This window comes from Macaca mulatta, chromosome 11 (assembly GCF_049350105.2).
Source record: "Macaca mulatta isolate MMU2019108-1 chromosome 11, T2T-MMU8v2.0, whole genome shotgun sequence".
NCBI classification, from domain to species: domain Eukaryota; kingdom Metazoa; phylum Chordata; class Mammalia; order Primates; family Cercopithecidae; genus Macaca; species Macaca mulatta.
Genome location: NC_133416.1, coordinates 116,889,155 through 116,912,060, shown reverse-complemented (window position 1 = coordinate 116,912,060; position 22,906 = coordinate 116,889,155). Strand labels below are relative to the sequence as shown.

Sequence of the window (22,906 nt, the reverse complement as noted above, 5' to 3'; positions counted from 1 at the left end):
TCCCAGCTATTCGGGAGGCTGAGGCAGGAGAATCGCTTGAACCTGGCAGGCGGAGGCTGCAGTGAGCCAAGATTGTGCCACTGCACTCCAGTCTGGGAAACAGCGAGACTCTGTCTCAAAAAAAAAAAAAAAAGTATTACAGGTTGAGCACCCCAAATCTAAAATCCAAAGTGCTCCCAAATCTGCAAGTTTTTGACTGCTGACATGGCATTCAAAGGAAATGCTCATTGGAGCATTTCAGATGCTCAACTGGTATAATGTAGATTTTCCAAAATTCAAAACACTTTGGTCTCAAGCATTTCCGATAAGGGCTACTCAACCTGGATATATACATGCTGCAACACAGATGAACTTATGTTATTCTAAGTGAAAAAAGTCAGTCACTAGTCCAGAATAGGGAAATTGTAGAGAAAGGGGAGGGGGTTGGTGGGGAGAGATGAAGTGACTACTGATGGGTGTCGGTTTTCTTCTTGAGGTGATGAAAATGTTCTAAAATTGACTGTGATGATGGCTGCATAATGCTGTGAATATACTAAAAATCATTGACTTGTACACTCCAAATTGGTGAATGGTATATGAATTATATTTCAATAAGGCTTTTTAAAACAACATAATAATTAAAACAGTATTGCACTGATACTTGAATGTATTTGGATCCATACCTCACGCTTTGTACCCAATAAAATATAGGTCATACAGAGATCATACCTTTTTTTTTTTTTTTTTTTTGAGACCAAGTCTCACTCTGTCACCCAGGTTGGAGTGCAGTGGAGCTATCATGGCTTACTGCAACCTCTGCCTCCTGGGTTCAAGCGATTCTCCCGCCTCAGCCTCCCGAGCAGCTGGGATTACAGGCGTGTGCCACCATGCCTGGCTAATTTTTGTATTTTTAGTAGAGATGGGGTTTCACTATATTGGCCAGGCTGGTCTCAAACTCCTGACCTCAGGTGATCCGCCTGCCTTGGCCTCCCAAAGTTCTAGGATTACAGGTATGAGCCACCACGCCAGTCCTCATACATTTCTTAAAAACCATCAAAGGCCGGGCGCGGTGGCTCAAGCCTGTAATCCCAGCACTTTGGGAGGCCGAGACGGGCGGATCACGAGGTCAGGAGATCGAGACCATCCTGGCTAACACGGTGAAACCCCATCTCTACGAAAAAAAAATACAAAACACTAGCCGGGCGAGGTGGCGGGCGCCTGTAGTCCCAGCTACTCGCGAGGCTGAGGCAGGAGAATGGCGTAAACCTGGGAGGTGGAGCTTGCAGTGAGCTGAGATCCGGCCACTGCACTCCAGCCTGGGCAACAGAGCGAGACTCCGTCTCAAAAAAAAAAAAAAAAAAAAAAACCATCAAAGATCTATAAGAAACCTGGGGGAATTAAAAAATAATAATCTCAGCCTGAGGAAGGACTTTCTAAGTATGATCCGAATTTTGCTTTCTAAGTAAAATCCAAAGGCCATAAAAGGATAAGTCTCACTTCCCCAACAAAACTCCTCCATGGCAGAATCAAAAACAACCAATTTGGGGAAAATATCTTCAACTCATAGCACAGAGGTATGATTCCATCACATACAAATATACAAATAGCTCCTACAAATCAAAAAGGACAAAAACCACCCCCCACCCCCCCCAAGAAAAAGGAGCCAAGGAGATAAGTAGATTAGTCAAAGGAAAAACAAATGGCATAGACACAAAAAGATACTCAACCTCATTCATATAAAACTAAGTTTACACTGTAGCCAGGTGTAGTGGCTCACGCCTGTAATCTCAGCTGATCAGGAAGCAGAGGCTGGAGGATGGCGTGAGGCCAGGAGTTTGAGATTAGCCTGGGCAACATAGCTAGACTTTGTCTCCCTAAACAAAACAAAACAAAATAAAACCCACACTGTGATCCTATTTTCACTGCTCAGGTGAGCAAAACCTAAAAGTGTGATATGATGCTGTGATGGTGAGGGGTGGGGAACAGACCCTCACACCACAATGTGAGGTGTCCACAGATACACCATCTAAAGATGTCCATCAGACCACAGCTATCAAAATGCCACACACACATCCCTTTGACCTGGTATTTCCACTTCCAGAAATGTACCCTGCAGTTTTATCCACATCCTCGTGACACATCCAGGGTTTACCGCTGCACTGCTTGTAACGGCAACAGGTCAGTTACAGTCTAAATAGAGGACTGGCCAAATAAATTATGGGCCACCCCTGCTAGAGAAACTATGCGGCGAAAGAATGAGGAAGCTCTTTAGAAGCTGATATACAGAATAGATGACAAAGGGAAACAGTGAGGTGCAGGATAGTGTGTAAAATATGCGTGTCCACACGTATTTGCTGGGACACCCATAAAACATCTAGAAGGACACCCAGGAAGCTGACGACATGGACTCCCTCCGTGAGGGAAGCGGGTGGCTGGCTCAGAGGGAGGCTTTTGTCTATATACCCCTTCCTTCCTCCGAGTGTTGGATAACATGAATGTGTTCCCTTGTCTAAAGATAAATATTTAAAAGAAAAAATATTTTCACATCGTAAGCATCATGCTAAACGGCAACAGATCCTGGGCTATAGGACAGAAGCAATAGGGAGGGGTGGGGACTGCGGTGACCTGGAGACAGACATCCCTTTAAAAGAGGCAGTCATTCAGCTCTAGTCATGGCTGCAGTACAGGCACACAGGCCTATGTTACCAGAGCCTCTGTTTTTGTTTTTTTCAAGAGATACTAGAAATCCAGATTTTAATGCAAATCTCATTTCTAAGTTCTTCATTAAAAAAGAAATTATGCTAGCTAAAAATAACCAAATCAGAGTGTTTGGGATCCTGGTCCTAGATAGTGAGAACAGACCCCTGGTCACCAGGTCCAGCTCCCAGTGAAAAAGCAAGGCCAGAGAGGGAAGGAAACGCCCAAGACCACACAGCTGATGGGCCTCAAGCGGGAACCCCATTCTGTATTTTTTGTTTCCATGTCATCCTACTTTAATGGTGGTAAGGGAGACAGACACGGCGAGATAATGGTGGTGAAGCTGCAGAGGCCGGGTTGGGGCATGGTGATGGTGGTAGTCAGAAGAGGCTGCTGGGAAGAAGGTCAAGCCAGAGTTGACAGTCTTGCTCCACGGGAGCTGGCCAAAGGAGTGGGTGTCATTTTGGAGAGCGAGACCAGGAAGGCAGCACAGCCGTGGCCAAGGCCTGGGGGCCTAAGAGAGCATACCGACTTTCCGACAGGGCCATGGTGGGTGAACGTCCTCGGGGGTAAATGGCATTCTCTGCCCGCGACCTGCCCCGCAAAGGCTGGGGAGGCATCCTACTCACACTTGCGCAGCTCCAGGCTCTTGCTCGGGCGGGCCAGGTGTTGGCCCGGGGGGTTCTGGGTCCTCTGCAGACAGGCCAGCATGGCTGAGCTGGGGGTCCCCAGTGGGGCACGCTCTGCGGCAGGGTCCCTGCAGGAGGAAGATGGGGTGCTCTGTCACTTGGGGGCTGCTCCATGTTCGCCTCCCCCCATTCCCCACTGGGAGTCTCCCTGCAACCCTGAAGAACATCAGAGACTCTCAAAGCAGACACCCTTTTCCCTTATTTGACCAATGAGGGGACCAAGGCCTGAGGCATCAGGAGGCCCATCCGTGGCCTCATGGGAAGGGACAATCCAGGGCTCTTGAGTGTGGGCTGGGCTGATGGATCAGACATGCCCTGGCCCTGCTGGCGTATGGGTCACCTGCTCTGGGGCCTGCCTTGATGCCCCCAACTGGGTCAGATCCTCACTCCCGCCATGCCCCGCAGTAGGCTGTCCTTCCAGCTGGTGGTGGCCCCCTGTAAGCAAGTCAGCCTGAAGACCCCACCTGGTCATCCTGGGCGTCTACACAGAGGGGTGCTCGGGAAATGCCAGTGGGTACGGGGTGTCCCAGCTTACTGCAGTACTGGTCTGTCCTCCCGCCCAGAGTATCCTCACAGCCCCCTGCACCCTGAGCCCAGCCCTCATGGGCCACCAAGGCTGCTCTGACCTGAGATCCCTGTCGCTGCCTAAGTTCCTTACCCTGAATGGGAAGGGCAGAGGCCTGTGCCCCTCAGGGCAGCAGCTCAGATGTGGCTGCACACAGGCCCGTGTGGTACCTCCCCCCACAGCCAGAGCCTGACATTCACATGGACACTCGCCTTCAGCTTCCCCAAACCCACTCTCCTGCAGAGAACGTTTCAGGACGCCCAGGCACATTCCTGAGAGTCCGAAGCCCCTGAGCGGCAGGGTCAGAGTGGGTCTGCTTGTGAGGCCCCCATGGGAGCGTGGTGGTGAGAGCTTACCTAGAGGTCCCTTCCTCCCTTCTTGCTAAGGAGAAGGCAGGTCTCAGGGTAAGTGCAACCTTGGACACCCCTGATGTCCATCCACCTGGGCACCCTGTCCCCGCCACCTCCTGACCACCCCCCCCAGTCCTGAGCAGCCAAGCTAGGTCACCTCAATCTTCATGTTGGTTTTAAAAAAGAAAGCAGAGGGGGTGTGTGCTGAAGGGGAAGAAAGGGAAGTTATTTAATACTGAACAGGTGTCTGGAGTCCTAAATTCTGCCGCTTTCTTCTAATAATGAAGTATTCATGAGGAAAAGCCTTTTTTCACTACTTTCTTAAGATACTAATTTCACAACAAGCTCCTTGTTACGGCGCAATTATTCCAATCTTGTATTTCCCGGAGACGGTTGCAGCCTCCCGTCTGTCCTGGCCTCTCGGTAAATGAAAGACAATCGCGTAACCACCTTTCATTATGCCCTATTTTACTTTCAGCAAAGGTACCCTGAAAGAAATGATTTCCTCTGAAAGGGACTTTTATTCAGTTTCAAAACCAATTTTCTCCTATTACTGTCTCAAAAAAAAAAAAAAAAAAAAAGAGCGAGAGACAGAGAGAAAGTGGGGGATGGAGGGGAGGGAGGTGATTCTCACCGGCCCCCCCAGTCGCCAGCCTTAACACAGAGACGCAATAAAAGCTGCAGTATCCACTTCCCGGCTTTGATTTCTGGTAATTTTAAAATAGGCCATTACAATCAGGCAGAAATTATACAGTTTAAAAAGGGAATGAAGTGGGGCTTATTGCAGGGATGAAAGTCCTTGACTGCAGGAAGGCAGTGCTGCTCTTCTCCTCGGGGACGTGGGACGTGAGCAGGTGGCGGGAGCAGGCCTGACTCGGGCCCACCATCACCACAGCCTTGGACACCAGCCCTGGAGGACACGCTGTGCATGTGGACAGGGAGGGCTGGGTGTGCACACACACTCTGGTCCACACTCACCTATGTACATGTGTGTTTGCTGCATGGCATGTTCCTCTGCACTTACAGGCACCCTCTCACGCACACACAGGTGGTCTATGGGGATTCACAATCGTGTGCAACCTGGAAGGTAAGAGGCCTGTGACGGCCTCCCTCACCCTTGCCCAGCCTCTTTCTGTGGCTCCTGCTCCAGTGCAGAGTCCATCTCTCGCCGCTGACATATGGGTTAGAGGAAAGGAGGGAGATCCAGAGAAAGCCAGTCCAAGACCTCTCTCTCCACAGATGGGAAACTCAAGCCACAGGGGACAGTGGCCTGCAAGGGCTGCCAGGCAGGGAGTGGCTGGGTGCACTTACCACCTCACCACTAAGCTTGGCCGCACCCAGGCCAGTAAGGAGGGAGATCAGAGGCTGGTGCCCTGTGGAAACCTGGGTTGGAAGCCTGGAACCTCCCTGACTCCCAGCACATGCTGTGTGACCCCGGCTGGGCTAATGACCCTCTCTGGCCTGTAACAGTGGCTCCATGATCCCTATGGGTACTCCCAGGTCACTTTCTTCCAGAGTCCTGGCCATGCCCAGTCCTATCTCCAGCCTTCTACCCGGTGCCAGCGGTCCAGAAGTCCAGCCCTTCTCTATGTGCCCTAGTGCCCCTTGGGCCATACATTCCACATGCTTTGCAGGTGAAAAAGGGTGGGCTGGGGGCTGCAGTTGTTGGGGGAGGGGCAGGTCGCCTATTCCGGAGCCTCCTGGTACCCCATCAGCTCCCTTCCCAGGGGGGCTTTGGTTGTCAGGTGCTCTTATGGTGGATGCTAGGCAGTTCTGGAGCTGAGAGAGGTCACCCGACTGAGCTCAGGGCGCGGGGGTTTCCAGGGTGCAATGGTGTCCAAGTGTAGGCCTCAGCTTTGGCTCAGCTTCACCAGGCAGTTGCCTGCATCCTCCCATTCCTTGCTTCTGGAGGGCTACAGGCAGCCTGAGAGATGCTCTTCACTTGAAGAAGAGGGACGTTTTTCTCTCTGTACCCCCAGTTCCCCCAACTCACTGCCCATTCTTCCAGGAACCCTGTGTCCTGCCATTGGGGGCACGTGGCAGGGTAGTGGGGTGTCCTAGAAGGGAAGTGGAGAGGGGACCACCACCTCCAACTCCTGTATCATCCCTATCATCTGCAACCAAGACAGTCAAATCCCCCTCCTTGGCCTTAAAACCTCTCTGGCCCCAGCGTGGAGCCCAGCCCTCTTTGCCCACCACACCTCATCTCTCTCACGGCTACCCCTGGCCCTCCTTCCAGCCAGGCTGCCTCACACCTCCAGTCCTCTGTCCCTGCTGGTTCTCCTGCCTATGGCACCATGACCCTGATCCATTCGAACTCAGATCCGTCTTCAGACCCTTGCTCACCCGTCCCTTCCTCTAGATATCCAGCATTTCTGCTCTAATCACATCGAGGTGTAACTGCCAACTTTCACATCTCTCTCCCTCCACTGGACTGTGTTTCTTAGGGGTAGGGACCGTGTGTTGTTTGTCTGTCTCTCCCCAGTGCCTGGCAAGAATAATCATTTAATAAAAAGTGTTGAATGAATGGCTGAATCAATGAATTGGTTATTGTCCAATAAAGTGACCTAGGCCCAGAGAAGCCAAGTGTCCCAAACAAGGTCACACAGCAAGGCAGGGACAGGACTGAGGCATATGCCTAAGACACTCATGTTCTTTCTGTGACCCTACCTTGCCCCCTCCCTGCCTGGCATCATCCCATCTGCCGGAGGCCAGCCTCTCAGAGCCCCCACCTGGACTCATTACCCCCCTGGCCAAGCACCATCCAGGGAGTGCTGTTCATTTTGAAACCCTATCTGCAAATCAGACTGTTTATAAGCTCAAGGTCTTTTGTGACTTTAATAAAAAAGGAGGGGAGCAGGGAGGGGGAAAATGTCGCATGCCTCAATGATTAGAATGCTTGGCACCTTCCCTGACATGGGGGCTGATAAGACGCCTTATCTCGGAGACACCCGAGGAAAAGGTCCCCTCCACCAGATAACGCCCCCAGCTGTCGATGTGTCCTTTCATAGCTGAGGATTTAGATAAAGGAAATGTGACAGGGGAGGGGAAAGGAAGGAAGGAACTTTCCAGGTCCGAGGAGGAATTGAGTCTGTGATGCTCGCCTTAGCAGAACAATGAATGAGAGAAGGCTGTCTCTATTTTTATGGAAAGAATAGGGAATTGGGGCCTTGGGCCCTGCCTGCCTTTTGTCATCTTGCCCTTGCCTGTCTGGCTGCAGGGGGCATCAGGGAGCCCACGGGTCAGTGGGAGGGGAAGCTCTGAAACAGCAACATGCAATTGGGGGCTCAGTACAGTCAGCATGTATTGACTGACCTCGTGCCAAGCCCATGCACCTCCTCCTCGTGGCCTCTGTGGCCCCATTTCACAGCTTAGGAAATGGCCAGAGAGAGGGGAAGCAATTTGTGCAAGGTCACACAGCTTTTAGATAGCACAGCCCAAGGATGCCAGCGCCAGTCAGACCCTCAGCCCCACACTGTCCAGCAGTTCCATTGTGGTTGGGCGCCCGTCAGCCCTCAGCTCCCAGTCAGCTGGGCAGGAAGGGATGGAAGCAAGGGTCTACTTCTCCCCAGGACCCAAATCCATTTTGATTCTACTGTGGGAGGGATCACAGAAGTAAGGGGTGAGAGGAGGGGAAGGGCTCCCAGAGTCCACTTATTCATCCCATAAACATTCAAGGAGCGCAACTCATGAGGCCGGCATTGGGCAGAACAACACTGAGGTGAGTAAAGCCCAGGCCTTGCTTCTTACCCACCCATGCATTCATTTAGGCAGCAAACACTTCCCAAACATCTTTTGGGTGCCAGCCCTGTGCCATGTACTGGGAGAACAGAAATTACTCAAAGCGTCCTGCCAGAAAGGAACATCTAGCCAGAACTGACCTCCCATTAAAATGAATGATCTTGACCTCTCTCTGCCTCCAGCATTTTCCTGATGTGGCAGGCATCTGGAACTTTCCCTCACGTGTCCGCAGGTCAGCAGTCTGCCCCTTGCCAGCCTGGACTGACCCCAAGGCAGAATAGGAGGACACACCTGACTTCACAGCAGGGCCCTGAGGCTGTGACCCCGGGAAAGCCATGGGCTGTGCCCCTCTGAGCCCCCATCTCCTCCTCCACCTCCAATCCCTAGAGCTACCTACCTGGCTTCTGTGGCTCCATTCAAGGCCAAAGCCTAGCTGTGACCTGGAGGGGAAGGTCATGCCAGGCCCTTCCTGGTGTCCAACAGGACTAGTTCAGAGAAGAGAGCTGGCCCCAGAGGACTCTGGGTTGTACCTGCCAGGCAGGGGCACAGTGATAACTGGGGCTCTCACTGGCTGGGTGACCTGGAGAAGTCATAGCACCTCTCTGAGTCTGTTTCCCAAATGAACCTTTATGGGGAATGGATCAGCTGATAGTACGAGGGCCATCTAGCTTGGACATAAGAGGATGCAACCATTTATTTTTCAAACTTAATCCAGCTGTGTGCAAGGCGTGGGGCGGTCCCTGACCTGTGGGCACACAAAGGGGCTCTAGATGTAGCCCTTGTCTTTGAGGGACTTAGAATCTCAAGCAGGGACAAGACAGGAAGCTGGCAAAACTCGGCAGTTCATGCAAGGAGTAGAGTAGATGGTTCAGACTCTGAATTTCCTTTCAGGAAATGAATGAGATGCCGGCCACTCCTCAGGGCCTTGCAGCCTTCCTGGGGGTGGTGGCAGGATAGGTGGGTGGTGAGGGAGCCCTCTCGCAGTTCTCACCTCCATCCCTTTGGCTGTAATTCAAGTCTCTTCACGCTGCCTGGCCACGCAGCCTGCCCCAAAGGCAGACAGGAGCCTGAAGTGGTGGTGGGAGGCCCAGGGCCCAGGGAAGAGAATGAATGCTGGACTGGGAATACTGGGGTCAGACCCTGGCGATGTGGCCCTAAATGGGTCACTTCTCTGTGTTGGTCCCTAGCACCATGAGCTGAACAAGAAGAAAGCCCCAGAAAGTCCAGTCCTCTCTAAATAGCGAGGGGCAGTAAACCTGCTTCTGGCCAGAAGAGTGGAGGGACCCTTGCCCAGCCCAGGAATGTCCTCAGGAATCTAGGTGCAAGCTTCCCCCAACCCCCTGTGGGGATCCCACGATAGGAAGATCCACTGTCTGTCTCTTTCCTCTCCTCTGTCTACATCCCTGTCCCTAGCTCCATCTGCCTCCTGTCCTGATGCCTCCCTTCTCCTTCCTGCTTTCTTTCTCCCTTCCTGACCCCTCTCCCTTGCTCCTTCCTCTCTCTCCCACCCCACTTGTCTCAGCAAGGCAGCCAGAGTGGAAGCCCATCCCCACCTCCCTCCTGCAGCTCCCTCCCCCATCTCTGTTCTGAGCCGGAGGCCTTCCAAGGGACCCTGTTAATAATTAAATGTTAATCTAAAAAGCAATTTGAGCTGCGGCTAGGCAGATCTGGTTAGAGATTACATTAGCATGGAGGAGGCGAGGGTAATTTTCTTTAACCCCTCTCCTGATCTCTCAAGCCGGGGATTCTTCAAGTCACACCGGCACTGCTGATTAAACTGGCACAGGGCTTGGCTGTGGATAAGGGGCCTGTGAAAAGTGATTATTTCCCACTGCCATTTGGGCCTCAGCACCAGAAGGGGATTTTTACTTTTTTTTTTTTTTTTTTAAGGTTGGGGTTGGGGAGGGACTGTCCCCTTGAATAAGAGGCCTCATCTTCTGCCAGGATTACCACCGTATCCACCCCCTGCCCACCAGCAGGCCAGGGGCTCTCTAAAATGCTGCGAATCTGGTCACAGAGCATACCTGGCTCTTTGGTTCCCAGGACAAAGATGCCAATCCCCTGCCTGGCTCCAACACCCCTCCATTGTGCCTGGTTCTGGGCTGGGCACTGGAGCCAGAGATGCCAGTAGTTCTGAGCCAAAGGGGAGACCAAAAAGTAAAGTGACAATCACCAGTTCTGGCTGGCAGCCAGAATCCTGAGGTGGGCTTCCCTCTGCACAAGCCTCTCACCGGCACGCTTGCAGGCTTTTGCCCGTGCAATCCCAAGAGCCAGAAAGGGCTTTTGAGCAATTCTTCCTGGCTCTCTACCCCTTAAAACTCTACTCGACCTTCAATTGGAGTCCAGGTTCCTGAGGGCTTCTCCAAGACATACAAGGTGCATAATAAATGTTTGATGAATCATCAAATGACTGGAGTCCCATGTGGCTCTCCTTGATCCTTCCTCTATGGGTTCAAGGTGCTATAGCTGAGCACAGGGGCCCTCAGGAAAATGTCTCCTGAACAAAGGATGGGCAAGAGGCTGTCCTGGCGAGTCGGGGCAGGGCGGGCCTCAGGAAGTGTCCTACTGGGACACAGGGCTGGGGTCTGGGGGTGGGTGGCCATTCCTGGGCCTGTCAGCACCACGGCCAGCTCCCGGCGCAGGAGCCCTGGAGAAAGGGGCAGGGCACAGCCTGAGAGCGTAGTGATGTCAGTCGCCATGGGAACTGACAACTGCAATGTGCCTCCGTCAGCACTCCAACCACTGGGGATGGCATGACAGATTAAGCACCAACTATGTGCCAGGCCAGGCCCTGTGCTAGATGCTGGGGTAGTGACAGACCCTGAGTGGATGGGAGGCATCAGAGGGGTAACCACAAGGCAGGGAGACAAGCGGTGGCCATGATGGGGTCACCCTACCTGGCCTGGTGGTGGGAGGGTCAAGATGGAAGGACACACCAGCTGCCTCAGACAGTGTCTGTCCCCAACTTCACATCCGGATGTGTGAGCTTTATAACTTAACTCTGTGAGCTTGGGCAAATCCCTCCCTCCTCTCTGAGCCGCAGTTTCCGCATCTGCAAAAGGGGTTAATTCCTTACAACAAAGTGCCAGGGTCCTTGTGGTAGCTGCCTAAGTGGTACCCGTTGTTAGCACTGTTTACAGTTGTTATTAACAGGTAAGCAGGAAAAAGCCAGCGAAAGGGGAGGATTCCACAGAAGGGACTGCACAGGCCACCACATGGAGACTTGAGAGAGGAGCAAATAGAGAACATGAAGGAGCTCCAGGCTGCTGGAGAGCAAACCCTCCTGGTGAGTCATTGAGAGCACCTCATCTATGCAGGGCCAGGCAGGGACCCCCCACCAACCTCACGGCGGGGAGATCTGTTTCCTCTGCACTAGTGCTGGTTCAGGACAGGGACTCAGAGAAGGTGCTGGGAGAAGGGGCAGTCATTGCCACTGGCAACGGGCCTGGCTGGCCCTCTCCCAGAGCCACAGACCTCTGAGGGGCAGTTTTACTCTTTCCGGAGAGCCAGAGATCCCAAGGTGCGAAGTTTGGAGCAGGGGCAGGCTGAGCCTCTGTTCTCCCAGTTCCAGCCTTGGCTCTTTAATTAAAATTGTCAGTCAAGTAAGACTCCATCGTCACCTTCCAGCAAAGAGGGAGTGGGGAGATCTGAGAACTGATACTGAACAGCTTCAGTACTACGATGCCATAATGGGGCTGGGAGCTCAGCCGAAAGCCCCCCGCCCAGTTTTTTTTTTTAGAGGTGGTCCTAGAATCTCTCTGGAGAAAAACATGGAAATGGAGACCAAAAGAGGGAAGGAGGGATGCCACCAGATGACACTGGGATCCCGGAAAATGGAACACTGTGTGCAACGGGCAAAGGTAGGACCCACAGTGGAGATGGGAGGGGCCCGGTATCTCCAGCCTTCCTCCTACCTATTCCCCCAGTCCCTGCACCCACAGTTCAGGGTTAAAGCAGGCAACAGGGAAGGAGAAAAATCTAATAGTAAGAGCAATAATAAGAGCTAGCTTTTATTTTTAGCGTTCTCCATGGGCTCAGTACTTTACAGACATCACCTCACGTAACCTACGCCACAACCGGGAGAAAGAGATGATTGGCGCTGTACCCGCAAGGAAACAGAGAGGGAAAGGAGCTATCCAGGGCCACGGGGCTGGTTGGTTGGTGGAGCAGGCAAGAAAGTCCCACGGAAGAGGGTGGCCTGGGCCAGACGGGTTTGAGGATTCAGGTCGCAAGGGACGGGGAGGAAGAAGACCGGGTCTGTGTGCAAGAATGGCCCAAGAGTGTTTAAAAGATGAGAGTGGCCCAGGTCAGGGGAGGAGAGTGGACAAAAGTGACAGGCAGGGGCTGGCCTTAGCTTTTAGCCCAATGCTAAGATCAGTAGATGCTTCTGGGGGTCAGGCTGGGGCAGATATGAACGGAGCCTTCGAGGCAGGGGTTAGGAAACAGGACAGGACACTCGGCCCAAATGACAGCGCCATCACTCCACATCCCAGAGTTCATGAGCTCTCTCAATATTTGTTTTATTTAAATCTCCAAGAGTCAAACGCCACTCACCACCTATATGTGGACTAGTCTCCAGCTTTCCACCTCTTCTGTGAGTGAGGGTAGAGGGGCGTCATGTCTCTAACTCCTCCTATGGTCAGGGAGCTCCCTCCATGTCATCCGGCCACAGGCACTCTGATTTAGAAAGTGCTGGAGCCAGACCGCCTGGGTTCAACCCCCTCCCCGTCATAGCCTAGCGACTGATGGTTAACTCTGGGGAATTTTCTTTTTCTTCTTTGTGCTTCTCTGTATCTCTAATTTTTCCACAATGAACTAGCATCACTTCTTTTTTTCTTTTCTTTTTTTTTTTTAAAGAACTTTTCAAAAGGGATTTCAACCTCTGACCACCTGGAGACAGGAGACTGGCGCTCATTGTAAATGCACTGACATGACAGGGAACAGCTGCTGGGGAGGTGGAGACGGGTCGTGGGGAGAGACAGGAAGCCCCAGCGGCTTGGAAATCCAGGAGCCAAGGAAGCAGTGAGCTTTCTGCAGAGCCAGATCCGGTGAAGCCAATTCACCAGCAGGTCCCGGCAGTGACTCTTCTACAACAGATTCCTGCCCGTCCCTGTGCCCCATCGTTCCCCTGCCACCAATCTCTACCCCATGGGAGCCAGACCAAGCCTTTCTGTGTGTAGCACACATCTCTCCTGCTTAGAGCTCACTTACTGGCTTCCGTGGCATTTTGTTTCTTTTTTAGAGATGGGGTCTTGCCCTGTCACCCAGGCTGGGGTACGGTGGCATGATCATGGCTCACTGCAGCTCACTCCTGGGCTCAAGTGATCCTCCTGCCTCAGCCTCTCAAGCAGCTGGGACTACAGTCTGGCACCACCCCACCCAGCTCATTATTTTTTGTAGACATGGGATCTTGCTATGTTGCCCAAGCTGGTCTCGAATTCCTGGCCTCAAGCAATCTTCTTACCCCAGCCTCCCTAAGTGCTGGAATTATAGGTATGAGCCATTCCGCCAGTCTTCCGTGGCATTTCTAACAACATCCTTGAAGGACCTGTGTGAATCCCTTTCCCGATGTGTATCTGCACTGTCCCTGTCCCGTGCTGATTCTGCTCAGACACACTGGCTTTCTTTCTGGTCCTCTCACAGGCCAACACCGGCCCCACGCCAGGGCCTTTGCACTTACGGTTTTCCCTCTACCTAAATACCCTACACCACTGCTGTCTGATAGAAATATGTAATAACAGGAGCCTCATATGTACTTGTAAATTTTCTAGCAGTAACAGAGGAAATTAAATTTAATAATATATTTTATTTCACCCAATAGATCCAAAATAGTATCACTTCAATGTGTAATCGATATTAAAATTAATTCCTGAGATATTTTATGTTCTTATTTTTATTCTAAGTCTTTGAAACCTGGGATGAATTTTACGCCAATAGGACATCTCAGTTCAGTTCAGACTTGTCTCACTGCAAACGCTCAATGCCACCTGTGGACAGTGCAACACCACACTGTCCCCAGTGCACACCCCTCCCCCACTCTCCATGTCAGCTCCGTTTCCCATTCACACCTCAGCTCAAACATCACCTCCTCTGAGAGACCCTCCTTGACCACCTGGTCAAGCTGGCAACCTTCTGCCCTGGCCACTGTCCCGTCACCACAGCAGTTCCTTCACTGTCATGACTGCTCCGAAATTATCTTGATGAGTGGTTAGTGCCTGTCTCTTCCACCAGAGTGCAGGTTCTACTGTGTCTGCACGATGGGGCACACAGTAGGCACTCTCTGGCAGGTGGTCAGGGACAGAGGTGGGGATAACGGGCCTGGCCTGAGGCCCTTATCCATCTACCTTATTCCAAATTCTACTCTAGGTGATGAGATGTAGCAGTGGAATGTGTTTGTGTGTGTATACATGTGTGTGGGGAATGTGTCCTGCATATATACACACACACACACACACACACACACAGCTCCCCCCACCCACCTCCCCTCCTTCTGAAAAGTGGGCCCAGAGGATGGGTCTCCTTTCAAAATCAGCCCGGCGCAGAAAAACGGCTGTGACAGCACAAAGCCGAGATGGAATCAGCAATGGGCCCGATTGCCTGGTGACGGTTACAAATGATCTGATGTGGAAAAGACAGGATCAGATGTGCGCAGAACAACGGCTGCTCCGCGCCCCCACATGCCAGACAATGGGCTGCTGGGCAGGCAGGCAGGCGGGCAGGTGACACCCAGTAGCCCAGGATAGGCTTAGCACAGAGCAGCCCTTCCTGGGGCCAGACACTCCCCGAATGCCCAGCACCTGGGCAGAATGTTCCCACATGGGACCAAGTGTTAGTTCTGGCCAGTTAGATGTCGGCTGAATTTTTCTTTGTCAGACTTATTTCCAAATACTAAAAGATGAACATGATTTTCGTAATGAGGGGGAAAGAACCTCCTCCCACCCAGCCCTCAGCCTCTGCACTCAGAGCCTCAGAAGCATAGGTGTGAGGGGGTTGTACACAGCTTCACGATGACCACTGGACGTGGCCCTTGCCCTACCCCCAGGGGTTGGTGGGGGGGGCTCTAGACCTGCACTCTCAACCACCGAGTAACAAACATCCTCGTACTGTGATGTGACCACAGCGCTGAGTGAGAAGGCTGTGTCCACAGACTGTGTGGCTTGCCCAGGGTGTACAGCAGACTGTGTGGCTTGCCCAGGGTGTACAGCAGACTGTGTGGCTTGCCCAGGGTGTACAGCAGTGAGAAGGCTGTGGTCTCTGGTCTCTCTGGTCTCTTTCTGCTCCAAGGCCAGTAGATGCTCAATAAATCCCACCTGAACAGACAGAGAGCTGGGCTGGGACCTTTATTTCCCACACTCCCTGCAGGGTCCAGGTTCACATTCCAGGGTCTCTCCCCGCTCTTTTCCCTGCAGTTTGCCGCCTCAACCCAACAAACCCCTCCACACACCCAGAACACCCAGGCCTCAGAGAGCAGAGGGGCAGGGCTAGCAGCGAAGGGGCAAGAGCCTCCTCTGGGCCCAGCGTCACCCACCAGGCAACACAAGCCCCACCCCCAGCCTGTGTCATGGAGGCTCCAGGGCTCCATGGATAAGGGAGAGGCCGCTCCTGCAGAAGGTCTGGGCAGGGGGTGGCTCCACTGAGCAGCAACTGTGTGCCAGGTGCCACGCCTCAGCTCACATGGAGCTGGAAGCCCTTCTCTTGAGTGTGAATACATCCATGCCTCCCATTCTCCAGCAGGGGCAGAGGCTCCGAGAGGAACAGGATTTGCACCTAGTGGGGTCAGGATGCGAACTAGGTCTGCTGGACTCTAAAGCCCAGGGCATGGCTGTGCTGTGGGAGGGCTGGATTCCGAGTGGGCACCCAATGTCCCACAGGACCAGCTGCTCCTGGGATAGGTGCTGGGTCACCTCCCCAGCATGCCAAAGGGGTGATCCTGCAGCCAGTTAAGCTACCCCTCCCGCCACCACCACAGCATCCTAGTAGCCCTCATTCTCCAGACCCACAAGGCACTGCCCGTCTGGCTCCTGACAGACAGTGTCTAGGAAGGGCGAAACAGCACCTCAGCTAAGGCAAAAACCCAGAACTCAGTTTGAACCCTGGCTCTGCTATTCACTAGCAGGGCGGTCTTGAGTAAGCCACCAAGTCCCTTGGGGACTCAGTTTCTCCATATGAATCATGGAAGTAGAAACCACACTTTCCTCACCAGCCGTCGTGAGGATGAAGTGGTGATGAACACGTGCAGTGTAGCACTCGTGAACTGCCCGCCCAGCTCTCACCCCAGGAGATGACAGTGACGGGCTCAGAGGGGTGAAGCGATTTGCCCGCGGTCACAAAGCAGCAGGGGAGGCGGCCGGGGATCCTTGAATCCCAGGACTTAAACCCCAATTCCTTCCAGCAGTTTATCCTTTAATACCAGGCACAAGGCCCCAAATGTGCCTTGAGAGTGAGAGGAGATGCTCCAACGAGTGCAGTCACCAAACCCTGCCTGAGCACCTGTGGTGTGCCAAGCTGCAGGAGCCCAGAGAAAAATCAAACACGGCCAAGATGATCAGACACACGCCCACGCAACCCCAATCCCGGGTCAGACAGAGCTTCAGGGGGCCCACAGAAGAGGGGTCCTTCCAAGGACAGGCTGTTTCCCAGAAAAAGGAGTATCTGAGCTCCTTGTCTGTGTGTCCTGAGGGCAAGTGCGGCGCCTGGCATGGAGCCCAAAGGCACCAACAGGGGTTCGGTGAGTCTGATGAGGTGGGCCTTGTGGCACTAAATGAACGGTGTGAGCTGGAGGAACCCTCTCACCCCTGGGCAGGCGCCAGAGGTAGTACCTTGCAGGTAGCCACTCGCCTGCAGAATCTTCCTCACCTCCTTGGTTATCCCATTTTAGTGGGGGGAGGGGGGGACCTGAGGCACAGAGAAGCAAAGCTACATGCCCAAAGCCATCTGGTGAGAAACTGGTGGAGCAGGGATTTGAATCCACATTCACCTGGCTCCATAGTAATCATCATCACACCAACAGCCCCTCAGCCTGAGGAGAGCCAGCCTGTAGGGTAAGAGTGGGCTGTTTGGGTGGCGTGGGCAAGGGAAGAGTGGACGCAGGCTGGAGGGGTTAGGAGGGGCCTCGAAGGCAGACTGAGGCCTTGGCACACCACCCACAGGCAAGATGGAGCCACAGAGAAGGCGCAGTGGTCATGGCAGGGACTTTGGAAGTGGCCTGTCTGGGTTCAATCCCCAGCTGGCTCCCCTACGTGCTAGCTGTGCAGCCTCAGGCAGGGCAACTAACCTCTCTGTGCTTCAGCTGTCCCATCTGTAGAAAGAGGCTCATAATATACCTACCTCACAGATTGGTGCAGTGGAATTTTTGGCACACAATGAATTGAATGTGTTTATTAAATTGAAAAGATGAAAAACTGAAAGCTGGTAGAGGGAGTCAGTGCCCAGTCAGGTTTGGGGACAAGCTGGCCGCTAGGCCTGCTCCCGTATTTTGGTCCAGGTGGGTGCCAGGCCCGGAGAGCGGAGGTGGCGGCGGCGTCTCCCAGCCTTGCTGGGGCATGCGCCAGCATGTGCATGCGTGCGCGCGTCTGTGTGTGTTGCTGCAGCGGCTTCTATGCAAACATGTTAATTTGTTTTCATTTTGTGGTTTTTTTCCCTCGCAGGATAATTGGGTGAGTTTGAAGTCTTGGCGAGGCTGCTGATTATAGCTATTTGGGTGGTGCCCTCGTGGGGCTCGGGCCCTGCCTCCTGCCTCTGGGAGCGAAGGCGGTGGCTGGGGGTGTCTTGAGGGGCTCGGGGAGATGCCACTGGGTTCCAGGGGCTCTTGCTGGCCGGGGATGGGGAAGGCAAGCCATCCTGAGACCCACCCCCAGCATGCTCCTCACCCAGACAATACAGGGTCATTAAAGGGCGCAAATCTGCCCACACCTTTTTTCTTTGCCCTGTTCGCTGCATTAAAACACTTGTGATGTGTTTGCCAATGTCCAAAAGAAAAATAAAAACTAGAATTCTACCTAAAATTCTTACTGTCTGTGTTCTCTTGGAGGAAAAACCCAAACCTGGCAGTGCTGGAACCCCTGGGCTGATGTGTCCTGAGGGTGGCTGCAGTGGCTTTGCTCCTCATGTTACCTGCGTGGTCCCCGGGTACCTGAGTTTTCCTCCCTGGAGAAGGCGTGGGGCTTTGGAGTTGGAATGGCCAAGGTGCCCTGGGCAGCCATGTGACCTGTCAATATCTGGCTGTCTGAGCCTCTTTTTTCACCTGTAACCCCACTGCCTCGTCCTGGGAGGACTGAAAGGAGATGGCAGAGTTTTCAGGAGCGTAGTAGGGGTTCGGTTAGTCTTAGAGACGGGACGGGAGCTCCCTGCTCTGTGGGCATCCCACACTTGACTCCATCCTTGGACGTGTAGCCCTGTCACTGACCTGTTTGTATCTGTCTCTCCTGCTAGGTGGGAACCAGGTCTCTGAGGGCTGGACTGGATCTTTGGTTGCGACTTCACTGAACGCCTACCATGTGCCACACTGTGCACGAAGAGGTGGGAGAGAGGTGAAAAAGGCTTGGGTGGGGCTCTGGAGGTGAGCAGGTACCAGACCCTTAGCCCTGCAGAGAAGGCACACATGTGGGTACATGAACGTGTGTGTGCCGGGGCAAGGGACGGTGAGGGTACACCTGGCAGATGCCCCAGCCTGAGCAAAGGCACAGAGGAAGGCACCGCCTGGCAGGTGCAAGCTCATCCCAGGTGGCTGGAATATGCTGCAGGAGGCCAAGTGGCCTTCATCCTGTGTGGCTCTGCTCTCCCACAGGGCTGGGTTCATACAAAAGGGACTCCGTGTCTACAGTGGACTGCTACCGACTAGGCTAAGTGGGGATTAGGAAGAGACTAAGGGCTGGGCCTCACCAGAAGCCACAATCCCCGTGTTGTCTCTTTGGGACCCTGGGATCCCTGATGAGTCACCTTAGCTCTGATCCTCACATTGTTTACATGTAAACTGGGCTGTGGCAGGGACCCAGTGGGACAGTCCCTGGTGCATGCTTATGCTCCTGAGAGGGACTTCAACACCCACCACCCACCCACTGCTGTAGCTCATATTCTCCCCATCCCAGGAGGCAGCAGGAATGCTGGGAAACCCCAGCCTACGCGTGTGCGGGCCGAGTGTGCTCAGGTACCAAGCTTAGCACTTTACCCAGGTCCTGGCACTACATCCCCCAGTGCCCCTCGCGCGCGTTCTCTTTCATTTCCATTTCCCAGTTAAGGAGATCGAGGCTTGGAGCAGGTTGAACAGGATGGTAGCCCTCAACAGGGCCCTGGGCTTGTTCACGAACGCCCTGCAGCCACCAGCCCAGAGTCCGGTGACGATTGAGGGACGGGACGGACACTCAGTGTCCACCCAGGGGACAGAGACACCTGAAGACTTCCTGCTGGCTTCTGCCCAGGACTTTGGTGGTGGGGTAACCTGGAGGCCCTGTCCCCAGCACCTATCTCTGCTCTTCCCCCAGCCCACCCTGGGGAATGAGCACCCTGAGTTGCAAACCTGGACCCCCGGGGCATGACACAAAGGGCAACTCCACAGACAGAGAAAGCTTTGGAGTCGGCCACATCCCCACCCCATGACCACGTGCCAGCATGGCCAGTCACCTGTCCTCCCTGAACCTCAGTGTCTTCCTCTAAAACATGAGACTACTGCCCCTTGTGTGAAGGGTGGGTGGAGCGCCAGGTTCAGGGCTGGCACACAGCAGGCCCACAGCAATCCATGTTAATGGCTGCCTGTGGCTCCTCTAGCAGCCAAGGACCCCCAGGAAACAAGAGGAAGACACAAAATAGTGAGAGGAGGAGGCAGAGCTGATGATGACAGGCTCCCTGGCCGGTCCCCTGGAGGTGTCGGCCAAACCTCTGTGGAGGGCTCAGGCCTCCACAGTCACACGGGGTGGCAGCTGGCAGCACCCCCTCCCCCTCCGAGAGGCATACAAAGGGGCCTCTATTCCCACTCTGAGCATTTGTCCCTGGCCGGCCAGGCTGCACTGCCCTCTCCCCACTCTGCTGGCCGCCCGGCCCGGCTCAAGCTCACACAAAGGCCGGTGTGTCCCCAGCCTGGCCTCAGAAGACCCTGACCACAGAGTTGGAGAGTTCAAAAGGGCCCTGAGGAGGGCATGGAAGGTGTGGCAGGGCCGCATACAGTCTGTACAGGGAGGGGGCTAAGGAGGCACAAGAGACTTGGGATCGAGGAAACTGGGCAGGAGCTGTCTCCAGCATCCCCACCTCCCAGCCCAGTCACCTTGGGTTAGCCTGGACCTCTGCTTCCTCATCTGTACAATGGAGACCATCATGATTGCACACCCAACTTTCTGGTCTGTCAGAGGTCTCGTGAGACAACATGGGGCCTGGTGCGCAACCACACCCAGCACCTCAGAGCCAGGTGCAAGGCAAGAGTAGATGGGGGTGGGCGGGAGTCCCCTGGGGCCTGGCCAGGCATGTTCTCAGCATCTCCTTCCTCAGTCCTGCCCTGGAAGCCAAGAGGACCCAGGTCCTGAGGGAAGGGGGAACGGCACCTGCTTCTAGACCACTCCATTCTCACCCTCCACCCAGCAAGGTCTACATCTGTTGATTCTGACCATCAGGCCAGGCCTGAGCCCCCCGCTGCTCCTGACCCATTTCCAGGCAGTGGGTAGACATCAGCCACTGTTTACCAAACACCTACTGTGTGCTAGGACCTGTAGACATTACATCTTTTCTCAGCCCCGTGGCTGCCCGGGGTGGGTGCGGGAGGATGGTACAACAGTTACAGGCTCCATAGTCAGTGATTCGGGGCCAAATCCTGGTTCCACCACTTCCTGCTGTAGGACTCTGGCCTCACCCTCTGCTAAGCAGCTCAACCTCACAGGGTCTGCGCAGCAACCAAATGGGAAAACAAAACCAAACCATGATGCCCCCAGGCCCCAGCAGTCTTGAAATCCTGACCGCTGGGCTGTCACCCTCAACTCACAGATGAGAAAAACTGAGGCCCCGTGCTTGGCAAGCAGGAGGTGGACCATAAACCTGATGAATCATTCTAGGAGAAGGAATAGGGATTTGAAACCAAGTCTGGTGGACTCTGAACCCCTTTTCTGCTTGAAGGTTTTGCCAACTTTTTTTTTTTTTTTAAGCAATTTTTTCTTGTTTCCCAGCTCAGCTTGTGGGTCACGCGGCCTGCAGAGGACGAGGCAGGAGGCCCAGGCCAGCAGCCTGACCCATCTCCCTGGCTGACCCCCAGGAACCCTCGCCCTGCCATACAAAGTCCCCCTTTCTCCCTCCCACCAGCTCAGGGCGGCCAAGTGAACAGCAGAATACCAAGTAATTAAGCCGGCGCGCACCATCCGGGCGCCTGGGAACACTGTGGAGTTTCCCTTTTATGTTTATAGCAATTGTATGAAAATGTGCAACATGGAGCAGCACCAGCTGACAAATGAGACGAAACAGACAGGATTCCGGGCCGGCTTTTTTCCGGGCCTGATTGGCATTAATTGTGAGCGTTTACAAAGCACAACTCGGCGCCTGACATTTGCTTCAAGCGAACGTTTCCTTCTAATAGTTTTAATGATTACAATGGGAGCTGGTGATCACTACAGGCGGGGAATGGGCTGCCTGGTGCCTGGCCTGGTCTCACCTAGGTCCCAGGAAAGGGGGATGTTTCCTGGGTCCCACTTTCCCCTGCTACCTGCTGCAAGAGGGCTGTGCAAGGTGCCCAGCCTTGGGCACTGGAACCCCCGCTCTGGGCCTGGCTGCCGGCACACATAGTTGGTAAGGCACATGGGGAACCCACAGGGTGCAGACCCAGGGGAGGGAGAGGAGGAAAGAGCAAGCAGGACTTGGCTGGCCTGGCTCTAAGGCTGGAGTACCTCGGTTTCCTCATCTGTAAAATGGGGGTAGGAAGTGCCCCACAAATGCTGGCTGCTATTTTCTTGCTGTGTAACCTCGGCTAAGCTCCTTCCCAGCTCTGGGCCAGACTCTCCTCACCTGAGGGGCAAGGAGTTGGCCAGCTGGAGTTGCTCAGCCCAGGGTTCCAGTCCCAGCTCTGGCCTCTTTTCAGCTGCCTTGGGAGAGTCCCTCAATCTCTCCGAGCCTCAGTTTCCCTCACCTGTAGAATGGAGTTCATCATTCCCACAGATCGCAGGGTGGTTTCCGGATGCCAACGAGAAAGGGAATACAACTCCTGAATTCCTGGCAAGCCAAGTGTCTGTGTCTCGTTTTCTCTCTGGAAAGTCCTCCAAATACCTCCCTCATGCATTCCTTCACTCACTCGTTCATTCATTCATTCAACATTGGGTGTCCCGATTAGAAACTTGGGAAGACATTAGTGTGCAAAGCAAAGGATCCCTACCCCCACCTCATAAGGGAAGAGAGATGACAAGCAGAGAAGCACTTTACATCCAGCACCCCCATTTTACAGAGGGAGAAACTGAGGCACAGAGAAGGAGGACCAACAGTCTGAAGTGACCCAGCTGGGATGGGGTGGCATAGGAATCGAACCCTGGCAGGTTGCTTCAGGTGAGTCCTCTCAGAAGCTCACACAGGCCCTGGGGGAAGCCTCATCTGAGGGCCTCAGGAGGCGGGCTGCTGGCGCCCAGTGTCCTTTCCATCTTGGGTGGCATTCATCTGCAGAGCCAGGCTGGGCACCAGGGCAAGAGGCACCTCTGGGAAGAAGGGAGTCTGTGAGGCCTGGTCAGCCCCATCCTCCTGGAGTTGCGTTTCTTGGGTAGAAAGGGGACAGGAGGCGCCTCGTCCTTGGGGTCCCGTGACATGGTTCTTTCACACGTTTCCATGAACATTGTGCAGTGCCCATTGCACACCAAGCCCTGTCTCACAGGCCATGCATACAGCGTCAGCCAGGTAGCTGGAAAAGGCCAGGACCTGGTACTTGAACCGTG

The 22,906-nt window shown here is 53.9% G+C and overlaps 1 protein-coding gene and 2 long non-coding RNA genes across 9 annotated transcripts in view; 2 read left to right on the top strand and 1 right to left on the bottom strand.

Moving 5' to 3' along the window:
- The window catches only part of LOC114670944 (uncharacterized), a 39,547-nt gene extending 25,651 nt beyond the window's left edge, over nt 1-13,896 (top strand). Inside the window, exons 2-4 of one of the 4 annotated variants that reach the window (XR_013401364.1) lie at nt 5,307-5,367; nt 11,649-11,881; nt 12,879-13,896. This is a non-coding gene — a long non-coding RNA (uncharacterized LOC114670944). Of the gene's footprint in view, nt 1-5,306; nt 5,368-9,882; nt 11,308-11,648; nt 11,882-12,878 lie in introns of those variants that run through there. The other 3 variants (XR_013401365.1, XR_013401366.1, XR_003720799.2) reach the window with 3 other exon arrangements.
- Nucleotides 1-22,906, bottom strand: part of FAM222A (family with sequence similarity 222 member A) — a 56,001-nt gene that overhangs the window by 22,694 nt on the left and 10,401 nt on the right. For 2 of the 4 annotated variants that reach the window (XM_077952739.1, NM_001194323.2), the window contains 1 exon segment: nt 3,306-3,433. In XM_077952739.1, coding sequence (XP_077808865.1) covers nt 3,306-3,387 — 82 coding nt within the window. In that variant the 5' untranslated portion in view covers nt 3,388-3,433. 4 annotated transcript variants of the gene reach the window in all.
- Nucleotides 709-1,696, top strand: LOC144333052 (uncharacterized). Its single transcript, XR_013401381.1, has 2 exons — nt 709-806; nt 1,221-1,696. It is a non-coding gene; the product is annotated as an uncharacterized LOC144333052 (long non-coding RNA).